The sequence below is a fragment of the Delphinus delphis genome, chromosome 10, assembly GCF_949987515.2.
Source record: "Delphinus delphis chromosome 10, mDelDel1.2, whole genome shotgun sequence".
NCBI classification, from domain to species: domain Eukaryota; kingdom Metazoa; phylum Chordata; class Mammalia; order Artiodactyla; family Delphinidae; genus Delphinus; species Delphinus delphis.
The window spans coordinates 11,976,227-11,989,386 of record NC_082692.2 but is presented as its reverse complement, the minus strand read 5'-3'; the positions used below and the strand labels follow the sequence as shown (position 1 = coordinate 11,989,386).

The 13,160-nt window shown below is 41.7% G+C and overlaps 1 protein-coding gene across 1 annotated transcript in view; it reads left to right on the top strand.

Moving 5' to 3' along the window:
• Positions 1-2,198: 2,198 nt before the first annotated feature.
• Positions 2,199-13,160, top strand: part of DTNBP1 (dystrobrevin binding protein 1) — a 121,097-nt gene continuing 110,135 nt past the window's right edge. Inside the window, exons 1-2 of the mRNA XM_069541080.1 lie at positions 2,199-2,325; positions 2,359-2,424. Coding sequence (XP_069397181.1) covers positions 2,366-2,424 — 59 coding nt within the window. The 5' untranslated portion in view covers positions 2,199-2,325; positions 2,359-2,365. The remainder of the gene's footprint in view (positions 2,326-2,358; positions 2,425-13,160) is intronic.

The window sequence follows — 13,160 nt, the reverse complement described above, 5'->3', positions numbered from 1 at the left end:
AAAAGGCTATCCTCACACAGCCCATCTCGTTTTACTCATTCAATCCCAGCCCTATCATATCCTGTCTTCTTTTTTTTTTAATTTTTGGCTGTGTCGGGTCTTTAGTTGTGGCACAAGAGATCTTCCGCTGCAGCGCTTGGGCTTCTCTCTAGATGTGGCGTGCGGGTTTTCTCTCTCTAGTTGAGGCACACAAGCTCAGTAGTTGTGGCACGTGGGCTAGTTGTCCCTCGGCATGTGGGATCTTAGTTCCCTGACCAGGGATCGAACCTGCGTCCTTTGCATTGCAGGATGGATTCTTTACCACTGGCACAGTCTTTAAAATAAAGAGAGATCCTATCTGTCTTAAAACTTAAAATTTTGATATTTTGTTCATCAGAAAATTTTTCATTAAAGTTTTTTGAATATTGCATTAAAATATTATTCATCTTGATTACTAAGGGGTTTGGCTTCCCCTTAAGTTTTACACCTGAGGTGAATGCCTTGCCCACCTCATCCTAGTCTCAGAGCTGGTTTTAATATAAATATGTAAGCAAATAAATAAACAACTTTTTCTTAAACAATTATTAAATAAATTATCAGACAGTGTTATGTACTAAGTTGAAAAACAGAGTGTACAGGAAGTGATTGGGCTGGTAACTGGAATGATCAGGGAAGATCTACCTAAGAGGATGATGTTTAAGCTGAGATCTGAATGCCACAAAGGAGCCAGCCATAGGACAATTTGGAGAAAAGCTTGTGAACAGGCCTCAAGGAAATGAATCCAGGATTTTCAGGGAACACACAACATACCAAAGGTTACTATGGCTTAAATGTCAAGGAATGATAGGTGAGTAGTACTTACTTTGGATAGAGTGTCAGGAAGGGTTCAAATTTTAGGACTTCGTAAGCCGAGTAAGGAGGTCGACTTTTTTTCTAAGGGCACAGAAGGATTTAATGCAGGAAAGCGACACAATATGATTGCTCTTTTAAATAATTCTCTTGGCTGCTGTATCAAGGATGAGTTACAGGCGTGTGCATGGCAAAAGAGTAGAATAAGGAGACTTGTCAGTGTTCCTGGTGAAAGATGATGGTGCCTTGGACCAGGGTGATTATAGTGAAAAGAGGAGCAGGTTCTAGCAATACTTTAGAAATAGAGTTGATTGGACTTGATGAATTAATATTCAGCAGGTGGGGAAAATAGGAAATGGTAATTTCAGGTGGCTTAACTTGAGCAACTTGGTGTATGGTGGTGCCACTTACTGAGATGGAAGAGACTGGGATTAGGTTTGAAAGTGAGTTTGCAATAAAATTTTCAATTTTTGGTATTTTGGGTTTGAGATGTCTGTTGGATACAGGTGGAGTAAGCAACTGGTAGGAATTGAAGGAGGGGGAGGGAGGACAGGGTTGAAGATGGAGATTTGGGCTTCACCGGTGATTCGATAGGATTTACAGCATCCTAATGGATAGAATAACCTAGGAGGGGGCCATACATGGAGAAGAGCAGGAGCCTGCAAATGTGGCCTTGGGAGCAGCTGCTGAAGTAGGAGGAGGAGTGGACAGGAAGGGAGAGTGCATGAATGGAGTGCTTGAAAGAAAGAGAAGAACGTGTCTTGAAGAATGGGATAAGGACTTGCTTGAGAGCCACCGAGAGGTCGAGAAAAACATCAGGGCAGGTAAGTGACAAATGGTATCGGCAACATGGCGGTCACTGGTGACTCGACAAAGGCCACCTCCTTTGGTGTGAAGGGCACGAAAGCCTGATGGGGTAGGTTGAAAAGAGAATGGAAAGTAAAGATGTCGGAACAGTTGATTTTTGCCACTTTATCAATGAAGAAACCGAGGCTCAGAATAATTTTCTCATCCAAGGTCAAAGCCAGCGGGGTCAGATCCTGGAACCAGAGTCCACGAAAGTTTTTGCTACAGGGGAGGTGCACGCTATGTAAGAAATTGATCCATCTCTCTTCCAAACTGTGAAAACAAACGCTGCACTCACTCAAAGAAGCGCTGGTTTTAAAGCATTCTTTCACGTGGCCACTTCAATTTTAAAGAGGAAAAGGAGAGGGCCTGGCTTTGGGCTAGGAAAAAGCATCCGAGCCGCTCAGTTTCTCGGCTAGGAGAGAAGGACCGCCCTTTTTCCGCAGCCCGAGCCCGGCGGGGCCCACTGCGGCTGCGCGAGCCTGGGCGCGGCGGGGGCGGGGCGGGAGCGCGCGAGCTGGGGGCGGGAACGCGGAAGGGGCCGCGACGCGGAGGCGAGAGCGGGCCGGGGGCGGGGCCGGCTGCGAGAGTGCGGGGCGCGCCGTGACAGGTGCGGCGCGGTGTTTACGCGGGGCTGAGGGCGGCGGCGGCGGCGGCGGCGGCAGCAGCAGCAGCAGCAGCAGCAGCGGCGATGATGCTGGAGACCCTGCGTGAGCGGCTGCTGAGCGTGCAGCAGGATTTCACCTCCGGGTAGGTACACGGTGGGGGACGGAAAGGGAACCCGTGGGCCGGGCCGAGGAGCGGGGGGCACTGGGACGCGGCCTCCACGCACCCCGGTCCGGTCCCTCTCCCTCCCTCTTCCCCAACTCCCACCCCGCCCCGCACCTCCCATCCCAGCCAGCTCGAGGAAAGTAACGAACTTTCCGGCGTCTGTCCGGCCGCACAAAGTAACTTAGGTGCCACCGGGCAGGCTCTGACCCGCGCCCCGGGCCCGGAAGGGGGTCGGGAAGGCTGCGGGCGCGCCGGGGATCGTGCAACCCGTTCCTGGCAGCCCTGGCCGGCCCAGGGGTGTGTCTTGTGAGGGGCGAGCGCGCCTCCCCGCTCCTCTGCCCCGGGGGGACGGTGACCCTGAGCCCCCTCCCACGCCGCCGAGACCCCTGCTCTCTCGGGCCTCGGAGCTTCTGCGGCCCCGCCTGCAGCCGGGCCACCGCCCCCTCCCCAGGCCCGAGGTCGCGGGCGCGGCAGCCTTCACCCACCGGGGCCCGGCCGCGCGTCCTGTCCAACCTCGCGCTCGGTTCGCTCGCTGAACCTTTGCCAAGGCTTGGTGCCTCTTTCCCTTTTGCTTTCTCTCTCTACCTTTGCCTCGGGTTTAACGCCTCAGTGAAGAAACTCTAGGGCCACAGAAACAACAGAACTATGGCAGTACTATTAATGCCTAGTGGTGAAGCGCACACGGACCAAGCGGTTCCCGAACTTTGCTTAGAATCACCTGGGAACCTTTAACCATCTTGATGCCTGGGTCGCAAACAATACTAATTACATCAGACTGGCGATGGGGTTTTAAAGACCCCCAGGTGATTCCTGTGTGCGGCAAACTCTGGGAACCGCAGGCATAGACGCTAACGCCAGAAACTCGCAGAAACGTGTTTCTGCAAGTTTCTCTGCCTCAGTTTCCACGACTGGACAACGAGGGTGAAGATGGTACTCATAGGGTTATTGTGAGGATGAATGAATTAACAAGTAAAACAGGGCAGTCACACTATGTCACTATTGTAGTGCTTAATTCATTTTAGTTTTTCCATTACTTTAGAAAGGGTGTCACTTTGATAAAGGATTTGTCTGTCACCTTTAGATTACGAATCCTTTGGAGCATGCTCTGAATATGAGGACCTCTCCATCATGTTTTAAATTTCTAATGAGAAAGACGTTAGCTAAAATTTTATGGGACAAAAATGTTTATATTGTTTGCCTCTTGGGTGCTGCTTAGTAACAAACTGTCAAATACTTGAGCACTTACATGTAAAGCATTTTTGGTAATCTTGGTTTGGTGTCCTTAAGAATATTAGTTGTAGATGCTGTAGCAGTCATTCACTGATGCTGTGCTTGCATACTTGCATTTCCTCCCCCCCCTTTAAATTTAAAAAGTAACTTCCTTTCAGAACGTAAATTATTGTATTGAAAAATTGGGGTATAATGCTGGAACGATAGCGTGAGAATGATCACAGATAAACACATCTGGGACAGCCCTGTTGTCATCAGCTCAAGGAATTACTTGATGGCGAAACAGTCTATCTTTTGGGAGTTACAACTACGGCAACTCCCTAGGTCATGTGGTTGCCTTTGAACCCATTCATTCTCCTGACATTGGCTTGAAGAAGGTTCAGCTTACCAAGGAATATAGATTCTGGACCCAAACCATCCTGAGAGATCTGGAAAACCTGAGTTTAGATAGGGAGAGGGTTGAGGGGATCTGGGTAGAACGCCTTGGAAACTGACCTTACCTCTTGAAGATGCCATAAACTGGGGCCAGTTTGGGATTAGACATCCTGAGAGGGCTTTCATTCCGTTTAGGCCCTTCATTGGCTTCCTTGTACAGGTCATTTTCAGCTGACAAAGCACTGGACTGTCAGTGTGTGCCATTAGCCTGTCACCTGGCAGAGAAATAACTCATCTTCAAGGGATGTCTGTGACTGGCACCTTTAAATTCTGATGTTCACCTTTGTCAGGTCCACCAATTCCTAGGCGATTCTTTTTTTTTTTTATTCAAACAGAAAGTCACAAAAATTATAATCATCCTCATCAGTTCACTCAGTCCCATGTAATTAATTTTTTTATCTTGATTTTTTGTTAGCATTTTTATGAATTCATCAGTTTTCCATTAGAGTTCTGAAAATGCTTATTTATTCAGTTCAGCAGTATAAGTCAGTTACCAGAAACCTGTACTTGTCAGAGTCTTTTCCATGAATTCCTTGAAGATGAAACCCTTTTATAGGAACATTTTTGCAGAAGCATCAGAGTACACCCAGAACTGTCTGTAAATGACAAAAGACTTAAAAATGACCACGGTTAAAGATTTGATGAAAGTTCATAATAATGCAGTTGACAAGGAAATTTAGTTATTTCTGAGATACACATTTTAAAGTAATACCTAGAATTATGACTTACAACATTATACCAGAACATGTAAGATTTTTAGAAATTTCATGTGATGTCTGAAACATTTATATTAACATATTTTCATAGAAATAACCCAAAGAAAGTTTAGTATTAGTTTTTTGTTTGTTTATACTGCAGGTTCTTATTAGTCATCAGTTTTATACACATCAGTGTATACATGTCAATCCCAATCACTCAATTCAGCACACCACCATCCCCACCTCACCGTTGTTTTCCCCCCTTGGTGTCCATACATTTGTTCTCTACATCTGTGTCTCAACTTCTGCCCTGCAACCGGTTCATCTGTACCATTTTTCTAGGTTCCACATACATGCGTTAATATACGATATTTGTTTTTCTCTTTCTGACTTCACTCTGTATGACAGTCTCTAGATGCATCCACATCTCAACAAATGACTCAATTTCGTTCCTTTTTATGGCTGAGTAATATTCCGTTGTATGTATGTACCACAACTTCTTTATCCATTCGTCTGTCAATGGGCATTTAGGTTGCTTCCATGACCTGGCTATTGTAAATAGTGCTGCAATGAACATTGGGGTGCATGTGTCTTTTTGAATTATGGTTTTCTCTGGGTATATGCCCAGTAGTGGGATTGCTGGATCATATGGTAATTCTATTTTTAGTTTTTTAAGGAACCTCCATACTGTTCTCCACAGTGGCTGTATCAATTTACATTCCTGCCAACAGTGCAAGAGGGTTCCCTTTTCTCCACACCCTCTCCAGCATTTGTTGTTTGTAGATTTTCTGATGATGCCCATTCTAACTGGTGTGAGGTGATACCTCATTGTAGTTTTGATTTGCATTTCTCTAATAATGAGTGATGTTGAGTAACTTTTCATGTGCTTCTTGGCCATCTATACGTCTTCTTTGGAGAAATGTCTGTTTAGGTCTTCTGCCCATTTTTGGATTGGGTTGTTTGTTTCTTTAATATTGAGCTGCATGAGCTGTTTATATATTTTGGAGATTAATCCTTTGTCCATTGATTCATTTGCAAATATTTTCTCCCATTCTGAGGGTTGTCTTTTCGTCTTGTTTATGGTTTCTTTTGCTGTGCAAAAACTTTTAAGTTTCATTAGGTCCCATTTGTTTATTTTTGTTTTTATTTCCATTACTCTAGGAGGTAGATCAAAAAAGATCTTGCTGAGATTTATGTCAAAGAGTGTTCTTCCTATGTTTTCCTCTAAGAGTTTTATAGTGTCCGGTCTTACATTTAGATTTCGAATCCGTTTTGAGTTTATTTTTGTGTATGCTGTTAGGGAGTTTTCTAACTTCATTCTTTTACATGTAGCTATCCAGTTTTCCCAGCACCACTTATTGAAGAGACTGTCTTTTCTCCATTGTATATCTTTGCCTCCTTTGTCATAGATTAGTTGACCATAGGTGCATGAGTTTATCTCTGGGTTTTCTATCTTATTCCATTGATCTATATTTCTGTTTTTGTGCCAGTACCATATTGTCTTGATTACTGTAGCTTTGTAGTATAGTCTGAAGTCAGGGTGTCTGATTCCTCCAGCTCCGTTTTTTTCCCTCAAGACTGCTTTGGCTATTTGGGGTCTTTTGTGTCTCCATACAAATTTTAAGATTCTTTGTTCTAGTTCTGTAAAAAATGCCATTGGTAATTTGATAGGGATTGCATTGAATCTGTAGATTGCTTTGGGTAGTATAGTCATTTTCACAATATTGATTCTTCCAATCTAAGAACATGGTATATCTCTCCATCTGTTGATATCATCTTTAATTTCTTTCATCAGTGTCTTATAGTTTTCTGCATACAGGTCTTTTCTTTCCCTAGGTAGGTTTATTCCTAGGTGTTTTATTCTTTTTGTTGCAATGGTAAATGGGAGTGTTTCCATAATTTCTCTTTCAGATTTTTCATCATTAGTGTATAGGAATGCAAGAGATTTCTGTGCATTAATTTTGTATCCTGCAACTTTACCAGATTCATTGACTAGCTCTAGTAGTTTTCTGGTGGCATTTTTAGGACTCTCTATGTATAGTATCATGTCATCTGCAAACAGTGCCAGTTTTACTTCTTCTTTTCCAATTTGTATTCCTTTTATTTCTTTTTCTTCTCTGATTGCCGTGGCTAGGACTTCCAAAACTATGTTGTATAATAGTGGTGAGAGTGGACATCCTTGTCTTGTTCCTGATCTTAGAGGAAATGCTTTCAGTTTTTCACCATTGAGAATGATGTTTGCTGTGGGTTTGTCGTATATGGCCTTTATTATGTTGAGGTAGGTTCCCTCTATGCCCACTTTCTGGAGAGTTTTTATCATAAATGGGTGTTGAATTTTGTCAAAAGCTTTTTCTGCATCTGTAGAGATGATCATATGGTTTTTATTCTTCAATTTGTTAATATGGTGTGTCACATTGATTGATTTGCGTATATTGAAGAATCCTTTTATCCCTGGGATGAATCCCACTTGTTCGTGATGTATGATCCTTTTAATGTGTTGTTGGATTCTGTTTGCTAGTATTTTGTTGAGGATTTTTGCATCTATATTTATCAGTGATATTGGTCTGTAATTTTCTTTTTTTGTAGTATCTTTGTCTGGTTTTGGTATCAGGGTGATGGTGGCCTCATAGAATGAGTTTGGGAGTGTTCCTTCCTCTGCAGTTTTTTGGAGGAGTTTGAGAAGGATGGGTGTTAGCTATTCTCTAAATGTTTAATAGAATTCACCTGTGAAGCCATCTGGCCCTGGACTTTTGTTTGTTGGAAGATTTTTAATCACAGTTTCAATTTCATTACTTGTGATTGGTCTGTTCATATTTTCTGTTTCTTCCTGGTTCATTCTTGGAAGGTTATACCTTTCTAAGAATTTGTCCATTTCTTCCAGGTTGTCCATTTTATTGGCATAGAGTTGCTTGTAGTAGTCTCTTAGAATGCTTTGTATTTCTGTGGTGTCTGTTGTAACTTTTCCTTTTTCATTTCTAATTTTATTGTTTTGAGTCCTCTCCCTCTTGAGGAGTCTGGTAATGGTTTATCAATTTTGTTTATCTTCTCAAAGAACCAGCTTTTAGTTTTATTGATCTTTGCTAGTATTTCATTTATATCTGCTCTGATCTTTATGATTTCTTTCCATTTGCTGACTTTGGGTTTTGTTTGTTGTTCTTTCTCTAGTTCCTTTAGGTGTAAGGTTAGATTGTTTATTTGAGATTTTTCTTGTTTCTTGAGGTAGGCTTGTATAGCTATAAACTTCCCTCTTAGAACTGCTTTTGCTGCATCCCATAGGTTTTGGATCATCGTGTTTTTATTGTCATTTGTCTCTAGGTATTTTTTTATTTCCTCTTTGATTTCTTCAGTGATCTCTTGGTTATTTAGTTACGTATTGTTCAGCCTCCATGTGTTTGTGATTTTTACGTTTTTTTCCCTGTAATTTATTTCTAATCTCATAGTGTTGTGGTCAGAAAAGATACTTGATATAACTTCAATTTTCTTAAATTTACTGAGGCTTGATTTGTGACCCAAGATGTGATCTATCCTGGAGAATGTTCTGTGTGCACTTGAGAAGAAAGTGTAATCTGCTGGTTTTGGATGGAATGTCCTATAAATATCAATTAAATCTATCTGGTCTGTTGTGTCATTTAAAGCTTCTGTTTCCTTATTTATTTTCATTTTGGATAATCTGTCCATTTGTGTAAGTGAGGTGTTAAAGTCCCGCAATATTATTTTGTTACTGTCGATTTCCTCTTTTATAGCCGTTAGCAGTTGCCTTATGTATTGAGGTGCTCTCCTAGGCGATTCTTAACAAGAAAAAATCCATGTAATTCCTTTTAGTAAACTGTTTCATATTCAGCCTAAGATCAACGTATTTTTGAATATTTTGCCAGGCTGGGAAAAGGTGACATTAAACACAGCTTCATGTATATATTGCGTGAAGGCACTGAGGGATTCAGGGATGAAAACAACATGACCCTACCTCTCAAAACTACCCAACTGGACCTGGCATTCCTTTAGAACTTGCTGTTAGTGCCCGTAGAAAATATAATTGGAAACAAAATAATTGGAAACTTCATCTGTTTGGGTTGCCCCAGGAACTCAGTAGAGAAGAAAGGCCTGGTGCTTTCCTGAGCTCCTTCACGTGGATCTTCACAGCAGCCCATAGCAGCAGCCTCTCCTCAGGGCTTTTCTGCTCATTTTCAGTTTCTGAAATTCATATATCTGGAGCTGGAATGTAGGCAATTATTTTTTTTTTAAAGTAAAATAGGAATTTTCTTCATCAGCCTGCAAGAGAATGTCACATTAGTGATTAAAGCATATTTGATGGACATAAAAAATTTCAACTTTCCATTCAAACTTAGAAAAAATGAAGCTTGAGGGCTGTGGAAAGATTGCTGCTGGCCTTCAAGGGACTGTAAATCGTCCATGGACTCGTGAGCTTTTTTGTAATTTTTAATTTTTTATTCATAATAATAGCTATGTCAAAATCGAGATAAACCTAGAAATAATGTTGCTTTCTTTCTGGCCTAACTAGGTGGCCAGCTAGTCCAAAGGCCACGGGAGGGGACTGCCTCCCAGCTTCGCTCTTGCCCCCTCACCTACATGAATCCTCATCTGATTTAACTCCCTCGGAGCTCTAGGAGCCTTTCGGAGAGTTCACACAGAACATCCACTTTTTAGGGACTGGCTTGAGCTCTGAGGGAGACTTTTGGACCCACCGAAGCATTTACTTCAAATCCACTCTGGTCTTTGATTTTTTACCTTCTGAGCAGTTGTGACCCAAGGCCCCAGGACTGAAGCCTGCAGGCGTGTAAAACCCTTCAGGAAACTGACAATCAGATCTACCAAGGGTTTGCAGCTGCCTGTCACTGCCTGGCGTTTCCTGTCTGTAAATGCTCTGGGTGCTTTTGGATATGGATACAAGTGTTGCAACTAGATAGTGGGTGCTTCCTCCTCAAAGCCACCTCTGCCCTGACGTCCAGCCCTGCCCACTGCACTCATTTCCTCTTCTTCCCTTCTGTAGTATCAAAACCTCAAAGGAGAGGAGCTAACATTCTAATTCACAGTGTGGTAAAATGGTGAGGTTTTGCCTAAAATGTTGACTCTTCCATGATTACTTACCTTTAGCAGGAAAAACATCTCAATATTCAACTTGACTTAATAAGCATTTACTGAGTTCCTACCAAGTGGCAGACACTAGGCTAGGAACTCAGTCTTCTTTATCATAGAAGCTTTTTTCATTTCTTAAAAAAAAAAAAAAAAAAAGATTTAAGAGGCCACAGGCTCAGTTTCACCTGCTCTTTGCCAGTGTCTATGTATTGGACTAGATCTTGGGGCTACAAAGTTAACTAAAACCGTTTCTGCCCTCCGGATGCCCTAGACTGGTGGTAAACATAAAGCAAAGCAGAAGGAACTGAATGTGAAAGATAGAAGTGATGTGATTTTTGAGCCCAGAGGAAAGAGTCATTAGTTCAGATGCATTATGGAAGGCTTCAAAGAGGAGGTGGCTTCTAGACTGGGCCTTGAAGAATGAGGAGGGATGAGGATAGATTTGGGTGAGGGATTTCAGAGATGAAGCTCTTGTGGAAGAGGAACCTGGAAAGGAAGTTTAGTGTCTGATAATAGAGGGTCTTCAGTGCTTTGCTAAATTAATTCATTTATGAAATATTTATTGAGTGCTTACGTGTTGACAGGCACTGGGGTTACAGTGGAGAATGCATACACCGGACAGCAAATAACGTCCCTGCGCTCATTCTACTGGCAGGAGGCAGAATATCTAGAAGGTCATAAGTACTGTCGCTAAAAATAAAGTAGGTTAAGGGGTTTTGGGGTGGGAGGTTGCTATCTTATATAGGGTGGTCTTGCTTATTTTTAGGTTGACTGAATCTTCTGAAGGTTTTTGTGGAGGGGAGCGGCCTGAGCCTACCTATATTTCTGGAAGAATAATTTGGGAGGCGATGTGATGGGAGGGTTAGAGATGGGGAACAGGGAGAGTATTAAGAAGGCTATAATTAGGGGGCAGGCGAGAGAGAATAGAAATTGAAGGAGGGAATAGTCCTGACATGACAGGCACTGGTCGATTTCATAAAATGTGAGACTAGAAAGTGAAAAAGGTGGAGAAATTGAGGATGTTAATTTTGCAGTATCTTAGATAATGATGTCATTTACCAACAGGAGAGAAGTTGAGTAGTTTTGAGAGAGAAGGAGCAGTTGACAGTGAATGTGCTGTGAGGTCCAAGAAGCAGCTGGAAATTTATGAAACACTCAGGAGAGAGGTCAGGACCGAAGTGGTGTGTCTGGGGGTGATTAGGATAGAGATAGGGTATAGTCCTCTCTCCCCTTCCTGAGTCTCTGGCTTTTGTGTGAATCTCTCAGCCTTCAGAGCTTTGGGGTCATGTGCACTTTTAGGTGTGGTTAATGCTTTCGTGTTTCCTGATCTTGGCTTTAGAAAAGAAAGAAAAAATGATAAACATTAACGGAAAAATATAATAGATTGGATTTTTATTCATAAACAGAATTTAGAGTTGGAACAATGGAGACAAGAAAATGAGCCTTAAAGGACAAAATATGGTTGGAGACAAGAAAATGAGCCTTAAAGGACAAAATATGGTAATTAACACATTTTGTGGTGTTTTAAAGCAGCCATCCTCACCTTTCATAATAGCTGATGGGGTTAGATGAGTAGGAAATTGAAGTGAGGATAAATGGAATGCTGTCAAGGTCCCTCATGCCATCCAGTCAGGTCCAGAAAGCACATTTCCTGCTCATCAGTCATTGTCGTGCTCCACCTCTCATTCTGTGTAACTACTTTATAAACTTTTTGTCTAAGCAATTTTGCTAGTTATCTCCGTTTCGTAGTAAGATGCCTCCCTCTTAGTATTTTCCGTAAAGCTTAAAAAAAATAAACGTGCTGGGGTCAAATTAAGGTAAGTCTTTGCAACAATCTAAAAATAAAATATTGTGGTGTCATGAATTTGAAGGTAAGTGCTTTGAACTCTGAAGTGTGCATTAGTTGCTTCCGGTAGAAAATAATTGTCAGGTGGCTCACTTAGAAGTCTGTGTATTAATATACTCACACAGCAGCACTCACGTCTCCCTGGGGGTATGCGGTATTGTGAAGACGATTAGGAACAGTGGAGAAGGCTTTTATGGGAACTGGTGCATCGGGGGACCTCTACTTTATTTTACTTTGACCCTGTAATGTACATAGCTTGTTACCTTTATTTATTTATTTTTTTTGGCTTCTTACCTTTCATGATGGTGATAATTTTTACTAACTTTGGAGATCTTTTTTTTTTTTTTTTTTTTGCGGTACGCGGGCCTCTCACTGTTGGGGCCTCTCCCGTTGCGGAGCACAGGCTCCAGACGCGCAGGCCCAACGGCCATGGCTCACGGGCCCAGCCGCTCCACGGCATGTGGGATCCTCCCGGACCGGGGCACGAACCCGTGTCCCCTGCATCGGCAGACGGACTCTCAACCACTGCGCCACCAGGGAAGCCCTGGAGATAGTTTTTAATTATACTTTTTGTTTGAATTGGTTTTATAATTTACAATTATAGTTTGCTGCCAAAGTCATATTTCCTTTACTTATTGTGTCAAATCATTATGGTAAGTACAATACTCCTATTTTATGATTTAGGAAACAGGGGTATTTCACTCAGCTCAGTATTTCCTTCTCAGTGTGTCAAGACATTGTGGGACTTTATTAGCGGGTTGTTTCCAGCACAGACTCACTGTGAGAAACTTAAATAGAGTTATCCCCAAATAAAAATGGTAAGCTACTTTCAGTTGAATTCTGAGTTTTGAGTATATACTTCAAAAAGAACTGTCTTGCTTTTTTGGGGGTCTGACCTTATTTTTTTTCAACTTAAAGTGTTACATTGACTATTATTCTTATTTTATCTTTTTCTCTCCTGAACTTTCTTCACTGTTTCCAACATTCTTCTTGCTACTTTGTTTTCTACAGCAGTTTCTATTCTGAATTTTGGCATATTGATGATTTATATGGAGAAGGTGTGATGAGGAAAGATGAATATATAAAAGGCTTTTCTTGTTATTAAAACTTATTTTTACAAAGTTTTAAACATATACAAAAATAGAATAACACAGCAAGTCCCATATATTCATTATTCAGATTCAACAGTTGTCGACTACTACCACATTTGCTTTGTCTCTCCTTTATTTATAAAGTAAACCTCAGACTAAGCTCTTACATCTCTCATACATCAGCTTTCATCTCGAAAAAAAATACATAAATGCAACACCAATATCATACCTAGCAAAATTAACACTAATTCTTTGATATTATCAGTTCTCCAGTCCATAATCAAATTTCCTGGTTCTTAGAAATGTCTTTGTACAGTTGAT